The sequence below is a fragment of the Monodon monoceros genome, unplaced genomic scaffold (assembly GCF_005190385.1).
Source record: "Monodon monoceros isolate NGI ecotype Baffin Bay Population unplaced genomic scaffold, NGI_Narwhal_1 Super_Scaffold_16, whole genome shotgun sequence".
NCBI lineage: Eukaryota > Metazoa > Chordata > Mammalia > Artiodactyla > Monodontidae > Monodon > Monodon monoceros.
The window spans coordinates 3,107,500-3,116,156 of NW_021703772.1; the positions used below are offsets into that span (position 1 = coordinate 3,107,500).

Here is an 8,657-nt window from a genome sequence, read left to right on the forward strand (position 1 = left end):
CCTCAGAGGGGGTTTCTGAGCTCAGGAGCCATCTGGGAGGGATGGTGCAGGGAGCTCCCTTTGGAGATCCAGAACCTTCTGGAAACTGGAGCTTGGGAAGCATTGTGAATGGGGCGCAGCAGCAGCCTGGATGGGTGCAGAGGAAATAGCCGCTGAAACCCTGGGGGACAGAATGGAGGTGGGTGCCTGGACCGGGGGCTGGCGAGGCATTTTTGGGGAGGGGCCTCAGTAAAAACTGAGCAGACCTGGCCTCCTCCTGTCTGCCAGTCGCAGCCCATTGAGCCAGTAGTTCTAGACAGAGTGGCGGGGAAGGGGCCGGGGCCTCAGAATCCCGGGGAGCAGCTTCAGCGCACGCACAGCGCTCAGCCCCCATGGGGCCTCCCCATCATCGTCCCCCACATAGGTACCTGTGAGGGCGCCTCCTGTCAGAGAAAGACAAAATCCAAAGGGGCTAGAGTTTCTCCCATCCTTCTACTCCCGAGGGTCCACATCCAGAAAGAATGACGCTTCCCAAATTCAAGGACATCCTTTAATCACAAACTACTTATCCATGATCAAGCCAGGGGGTGGTTCATAAACACCTTGGGAGACAGCTCAGAACCCTCCCCAGAAACACTGACAGCTATGCTCTGCTCCCTCCCAGCACCTGGGCTGCCCTTCCTAGGGTGGCTTCTAGGTCAATGCCTGTGCCGTGACCACGCCAGAATCCTGCTGTGAGCTCTTCTTGGGTAGAAGAAGAGGGGACCGGGGGTCTGCTCTGGCACTGAAGTCCCAGAAGCCTTGGCCAGGCTAGGCCCCCACGCCCACACTCTGGCCTGCCCGGCAGCCTCCATGAGCGACAGCCGTCCGCCTCCCCTGCTGGGCGCGGGAGCCCCCAGCCTACACGATGCCCTCCAGGTGCCTGCTCCTCCAGACCACCAGTGCCGTCACGAGCAGGGTCACCAGGATGGGCACCACGATGAAGGGGCAGAGGACACTGCTGGGCGGGTCCTGCAAGGCCCTGCCTGAGACGGGGCAGTCTCTGAAGTAGTGCTGGTGGACGGAGAGGAAGAACCTGTCCACCGCCGCGTTGGGCCAGAAGCAGTCCAGCTTCTGCGCCACGTGCCTGGTGCAGTCCGAGAGCTCTTCGTAGCTCCTGCAGATGGAGAAGCAGGTCGTCAGTCCCTGGTGGGCAGGGGATCAAGGTGGGACTCCGGGCAGGGGATCAAGGTGGGTCTCCAGCCAGGGGCTCCCCACCTCACTCCCCACTGGGACAAGCTCCCCCAAAGTCCAAGCCCTGAGGCGGTGGCCCTGGCTTGAGAGACACAGGTCCTGCGTGGGTCCTGTGCGGGCTCCCTAGATGTCCTGCACGTGCTCACACCCCAGAAGGCAAGCTGGGGCTAAGGGATTCCAGGAGCTGGGATGCCACACCAAGGGCAAACGAGAAGATGGACCAACCAGGCGTCTTCAGAAGGCAGCCTGGGACGGCGAGCCCTCAGGCGTGGGCAGATGTGCAGCCTCTTGAGCCCCTTGCTGTCTGCATCACCCCGAGCAGACGCCCCCCAGCCTGAAAGCCCCCCAGGTGTCCACAGGACTCACTGTGAGGCCTCCCAGGCCTACCCTGACCTCCCACCCCCCCATCTTCCCACGCTTGCTGAGGAGTTTCCCACAGCACTGTCACCCTTCACTGTAGCGGGTTACAGATTTATTTTGCTTATTGAGTGTAAACACCATGAGGTCAGGGATTTTGTCTATTTTGTTCACCTCTGTAATCCCAGTACCTAGAAGAGTACCTGGCACATGGCAAGAACCAGTAAATTTTTTATAAAAAAATTGTGGTAAAATATAAAGAACATAAAATTTACCATTTCAACCATTTTTACCTGTACAGTCCAGTGGCATTAAGTACTATTCCATTGTCGTGCAACCATCACCACCATCCATCTCCAGAACTATCTCATTCCCAAACAGAAACTCTGTCCCCATTGAACACTCACCCCCATTTCTCCCTCCAGTCCCTGGTAATTCCCATCTGCCTTCTGTCTCTATGAAATCTGACTACTCCAGGCACCTCATATAAGTTGGCTCTACAATATTTGTCCTTTTGTGATTGGCTTATTTCACTGAACATAATGTCCTCCAGGTTCATCCATGTTGTAGCCTGGGTCAGAATTTCCTTCCTTTTTAAGGCTGAATAATATTCCATTGCTCGTACATACTTTATTTTGTTTATCCTTTCATTGACGGACATTCAGGTTGCTTCCATGTTTTAGCTATTGTGACAAATGCTGCTGCTATGAACATGGGCGTGCAATTATTTACTCGAGTCTCGGCTTTCAATTTTTTTGGCTGTATATCCAGAAGTGGAATTGCTGGATTATATCATAAGTCTGTGTTTAATTTTTTGAGTAAATTGTTTTTTTATTTAATTTTATTTATTTTTTAAAAACTTATTTATTTTTGGCTGCATTGGGTCTTCGTTGCTGCGTGCGGGCTTTCTCTAGTTGCGGCGAGTGGGGTCTACTCTTTGTTGCGGTGCGCGGGCATCTCATTGCAGTGGCTTCTCTTGTTGCAAAGCACGGGCTGTAGGCGCACGGGCTTCAGTAGTTGTGGCATGTGGGCTCAGCAGTTGTGGTTTGCGGGCTCTAGGTGCGCAGGCTCAGTAGTTGTGGCACGTGGTCTCAGTATTCGTGGTGCACGGGCTTAGTGCTCCACAGCAATGTGGGATCTTTCCAGACGAGGGCTCGAATCCGTGTCCCCGGCATTGACAGGCAGATTCTTAACCACTGCACCACCAAGGAAGCCCCTGTTTTTTAAGAAATGAAGATTCAGTGTTGGGGGAAATTAAAATGTATTCACTAGTTTCCAGAAAGTGTCACTTCTGCTCAGGATGGAGAAAGCAACACAGAGTGTTGATCCCATATGAACAGCAAAAAAAGCTGAAGGAACTACAAAATCATACATTTTCTTGAGTCCATCAGAGAGCGGAGACTGCAAGGCAGCAAAGTAACCTGAGTTTCAAGGAGGAGAAAGACGCAGCTGCTGTACCAGCTACATAATAGCTGAACTGCCCGGGGTTTAGCGTGGGCTGGAGGGTCATTCTGGAATTTCTGGGGCCCCAGATGCCGTGAGCGGGGTTCCATGACCATCTGATCTTTCCCATGAGGCTCCAGGGGGTGCTCGTGAGAAAGGTTAGGGGCAGGCAGGGGATCGGCTGCTGTTTGGGGCCAGGCACAAACACCACACATTTCCCAAACCCTTCTCACAGAAGCAGCAACAGGCTTGGGCCCCTGGGGGATGAGCAGCTGATCTTGATGATCAGTGGCTTCAGCTGAACAGGCCTGAAGCCCTTCCTACTTCCCCAGACCCTTCTCTCCAGGAAGCAAAGCCTTGAGTTGAGGGAGGGACAGCACAGCCTGTTAGCTCCAGGGCACAAGAAGGCACACTGTGCCTAGGAGAAAGACGGGTAAAAGACTCTTTTCCCTTGGGAGAGCAGCAGGAAGCCATCCTGGACCTAGGAGCCTGCAAGATACCAAACTGAGGTCTCTTTCCACTGGGGGAGTGGCAGGAATCTCCCACCAAGACCCCACAGATACAGGGCAGAGTCTGGCTGCCACAGGGAGGAGAAACAGGAATCCTGAGGTTGAGGGCACGGTGGCTTTCTAAGCTGAAGCTGGACCAGGAGAGAGGGAACCCCTCCCTCTCTCCCAGTACAAACCTGGTATAAACAAGCAACAGGGCTTCCCTGGTGGCGCAGTGGTTGAGAGTCCGCCTGCCGATGCAGGGGACACGGGTTCGTGCCCCGGTCCGGGAGGATCCCACATGCCGCGGAGTGGCTGGGCCTGTGAGCCATGGCCACTGAGCCTGCGTGTCCGGAGCCTGTGCTCCGCAGCGGGAGAGGCCACAACAGTGAGAGGCCCGCGTACCGCAAAACAAACAAACGAAAAAACAAAACAGAACAAAACAAAACAAAAAGACAAGCAACAGCAATCTGCCACAGGGAGGTGGAGAGAGACCCACTCTGTGGCACAGGCATGCAGGGTGGGACACACCACATGAAGGAAAATTCTCTAGCCCCACCCTGAGCACAAGGCAGTGGTAACCCATTGCCAGAGGTATTTGAGGCCTGTGGTGCTCTGAAGGAAACCACAGCAACAACAAATCCCAAACCCAGCTCAACTCCTCGAAAGATTGACTTAAATCCCACACTAACAGCCTGACACAAGAGGCTTACTCATTTCCAGATGTAAATACTATTTATCTCAATCTCTTCTGTTCTACACATGCAAGTTCAACATTCAATAAAACATTAGGGGCTTCCCTGGTGATGCAGTGGTTAAGAATCCGCCTGCCGGTGCAGGGGACACGGGTTCAAGCCCTAGTCTGGGAAGATCCCACATGCCATGGAGCAACTGGGCCCATGCACTAAAGCTACTGAGCCTGCACTCTGGAGCCTGCAAGCCACAACTACTGAGCCCGTGTGCCACAACTACTGAAGCCTGCACACCTAGAGCCTGTGCTCTGCAACAAGAGAAGCCACCGCAGTGAGAAGCCCACGCACCGCAACGAAGAGTAGCCCCCGCTCGCCGCAACTAGAGAAAGCCTGCATGCAGCAGTGAAGACCCAGCGCAGCCAAAAATAAATAAATTAAATAAACTAAATAAATAAAAAAATAAAACATTGGGACCCATTGTCAAAAGATAAAGCAATCAACAGAACCAGACTCAGAGATGACCCAGATATGGTAACTATCGTACAGGGACTTAAAAAAATATTAATATGATAAAGGGACTGGTTGAGAAGGTAGAAAATATGCATGAACAGATAGAGAATTTCAGCAGAGAGATGGAAACTGTAAGAAAGTTAAAGAGAAATGCTGGAGGGTGCGGGGGAACCCCCCAGTATCAGAGAGTCCATCTTTGATGAGCTCGTCATCAGACTTGACATCTGAGGAGAGAATTAGTGAATGTGAAGGTGATCAGTAGAATTACCCAAACTGAAACAAAAAGAAAAACATAGAGCATCCAAGAGCTGTGGTAAATTAACAGCACCGTCAATGATGTCAACTCCAGCTTGTAATTTGAGTTCCAAAAGGAGAAGGAATTGGGCAGAAGAAATATTTAAGAGATAATAGCTGAGAATTTTCCAAAAATAATGAGATGAAAAATCACAAATCCAAGAAGGCCAGAGAACCCCCCCACCAAAAAAAAACAGGATAAAAAACAAAGCAACAGCAACAACAAACAAACAGCCACCTAGATATTAAAGTCAAACTGCTGAAAAACAAAGATGATGAAAAAAATCCAAGAAAAACGTCTTGGAGTCATTCAGGAAGAAAGACACCTACACAGGAATGGGTGATGTGAACTACAGCAGACTTCTTACTGAGACTATGCAAGCTGGAAGACAATGTGTGGCATTTTTCAAGTACTAGGGGGTGGGGCCCCAAACCCCTGTCTGCCCAGAATCCTCTACTCAGCAAAAACATCTTTCAAATATGAGCTTGCAATAAAGAGCTTTGCAGAAAAAATGCTCATAGAATTCATTGCCACCCGACCTGTGCTTCAGTCAAAGGAATGTAACAGAAGGAATTCTGGACCCATACAAAGAAATGAAGAGCTCCCTAAACAGGAAAAATGAAGATATATAAAATATACTTTTCCTTATTTTATCCAGGAAGTGAGTACGTGGAACAGAAGCCGTAAGTTAACATCGAGGAACTGCTCAGAGAGGTATTGAAGGGCTGTTGAAAGGAAAAGTTTGGGGCCTCTCCAGCACCCAAGCACCCCTCTACTCCAGCACCTACCATACGGTCTCTCAATCGCTAGGTCGCTGTTTTTTCTGCCCTGGCTGCCCTCTGGGTCATGACCCCAAGTGCACAGGGCACACAGGGCCTCCCTCAGTCCATGTGAGCAGCTAAGTGGATGGGGCACAACGGGGGAGAGAGTGGGCAGAGGCAGTGGAGGGTGTGCAGGACCCGTGCCCACAGGGGTGCGTGGTTTTTCTAAGTGAACGAGGACTCGTGTTCCAAGTAGAAAACAGAAGTGGAAAAAGCCATGGGAAGTCAGGACAGACTGGGTCTCATTGTGAAAAAAATGAATTAGCACACATCAAGGGCCTGGCACAAGGTAAGTGCAAGTGTGTCAGGTATTATTAAAAACCAAAGTCCAGACTTTTGAGCTGGTCGTCCATCAACCACAGGGCTGCATGTTACAAACACTAGCTTGAATGGTCATCTTTTTCCCCACCTCAGGCCCACGGAATCAACGTGTACTTTTAGGTGTTTTGCAGATGCAGTGACACACAGTCAGTCCTGAATGTTGTTCCCTACGCTCTGCCTGAGGAGTGAAGCTGGGATGTCCCTAGAAGGAGGTGTTGCCACCTCCGGGCTGGCCAGCCAGGATGGGAAGGACCCCTGACCCAGGGACCTGTGACACCAGGGACCCCACGCTGAGGCCACGCTGAGTCTGAGCCCGTGGTGGGCTATTCTGGGACGAGGCACTCTCTCCTTGAAATACCCTTCCAGTCTGCAAAGCCATCCCTGTCTAAAAATATCCCTAATGGGCAGTCGGCTGCCCACTTCATCCTGTTTATTTATACCGAAGTAACAGCTGAAACTTTCAATAAATATTGCGAGCCCTGTCAGCAAGGATGTGATAAAAGAATTTCCTCCAGAGTACAGACATTCTTCTGTTCAAAAGAACATTGTACTGACTGAAGGGGCCAAAATAATCATGAAAAAATATGCTTGCTTTCAACCTCTATTTTCAGTTCTCATGTAATGGAATGATTATCCTTTTTCTTGGCCAGGACTTTCTATTGTGGGCCCCTAAGTGAACTTTGCTTGGAATGTTCCTGAACACTGTGGTGGGGAGTAGTTTCCAATATATCTGGGTCCCAAGTCAAGGCTTCTGGTACCATGCTTCATGGTTGTTTGACAGGAAGGTGCCCACTGATGCCCACAGGGGAGTCGTCTGCTCTGGGGACACCAACTAGCCCTGTCTGGCCCCGACGTGGAGTATGTGACTCTGGGCCCTGGTGCCCCACAGAACTGGGTTCAAATCCAGCTCCACCTCTTATGCTGAGTGATCCCAAGGGCCGCATCTCACCCATCCAAACCTTGTTCTCTTTATTCAATGAAGAGACAGGTACCCACCTGACAGGGTTACTGGGCAGATCAAGTTAAACAAGGTCAAGGGCCTGATGTATAACAGGTGCCCCGTAAGTGGACAGCTTCCTGACAACTGGTGTGTGGCCCCTTAAGGGTCCATTTCTTATTCCATAAACTCGAGTAAACGTTGACCAGGCAATGTGTGTCTAAGCCCTCAGAACATCTGAGGAGGAACCACTATTTTGGTTCACTCTCTCTGGACCAGTATTTGCTTCCATCAACTCAGGACAATTCACAACCTGGTGGCTTCCAGCAGCTTTAAATACCTGCTGGGAGGAGGGGAGGTGGCACCCTCGGCACCCTGGCAGCCGGGGCAGGTGAAGGTGAACGGGGCCCATTTGAAGCCGGCCTGGGGAGCCTGACTAATAAGCAGGTGAAAAAAATGTCTAACCTCACTTTTAAGGAAAAAAAGAAGCAAACATCCAAATAGAATCCATTTTCAAATGGAGAATATACTCAGGACTTCCCTGGTGGTCTATCGGGTAAGACTCTGCATTCCCAATGCAGGGGGCCCAGGTTCCATCCCTGGTCTGGGAAATGGACCCCGCATGCATGCCACAACTAAGAATGCGCACGTCGCAACTAAGACCCGGCATAGCCAAAATAAATAAATAAATATAATAATAATAAAAGAACAAGGTAATTTAAAAAATGAGAATACTCAGTGCTGGTGAAGGTATAGTGAAATGAGGCAGGTGCTTGCATCATTGCTAGTAGAAGAAAAACTGGTAAATTTTTTCCGAAAAGCAGTTTGGCAATTATGTGTCGAGAACTTCAAAATCACAGACAGCCTTTGAGCCAGTAACTCTATTTCTGGGAATTATCCTAAGTCAATCACATGAAATGTAGACAAAAATAATGTTAAGAAAATGAACATTACAGATTTATAATTATGAAAAAGAGCAAACAATAGGACAGTGATGAAAAAATTGCTTATAAGAGCCTCGGCTATGTAGCTATTAAAATGGTATTTAGGAGGAGGAAAATATTTATGTTACAATGTTGAACAAAAGAAAAAGCAGTTGAGACCAAATTATACAAACAATGTGCTTTCAGCATAAAATGGTCCATGTAGGAGGGGAAGACCTCAGAATGTTAGGAGGAGTTGTCACCACTAGAGGGTAGTGATATGAAGGACTTTTATTCTCCTATCTCCGCTTTCGGGGGCATTTTCCAAGTTTTCCGCAGTGAGCATACATTATTTTTATAATTATATTTTTAGACAGCTCACTGAGGAAAAGGCCTGCAGAAAACTGGACATCGAGGTCCCTGAATCTGCAGCCGTGGGGCACACATTTCCTCGTGTCTGGGGCAGCGGGGTGCCTTCGGCGCAGGGGACTCGTGTGCTGTTCTAACTCCCAAGCAGCTGGGAGGACTGGGTGGGAGACAGGCTGAGAGGGGCTTGCTGGGGGCCGCAGCCCCGGCTGCCTGGGGAGTTGCACCTTGCTGGAGGCGTGGCTCCTCCACGCCTGGCGCCTCCCAGGGCTCAGAGGGCTGCGGTGGCCCC

General features: G+C 50.2%; 1 protein-coding gene across 1 annotated transcript; it reads right to left on the reverse strand.

Moving 5' to 3' along the window:
* Positions 1 to 531: 531 nt before the first annotated feature.
* On the reverse strand, positions 532 to 2,097 carry RAMP1 (receptor activity modifying protein 1). Its single transcript, XM_029224555.1, has 2 exons — positions 1,977 to 2,097; positions 532 to 1,135 (listed from the first exon to the last, which is right to left on the reverse strand). Exons 1-2 carry the CDS (start codon positions 2,009 to 2,011, stop codon positions 880 to 882), a joined length of 291 nt encoding a protein of 96 aa, XP_029080388.1. The 5' UTR covers positions 2,012 to 2,097; the 3' UTR covers positions 532 to 879.
* Between the last annotated feature and the right edge of the window lie 6,560 nt (positions 2,098 to 8,657).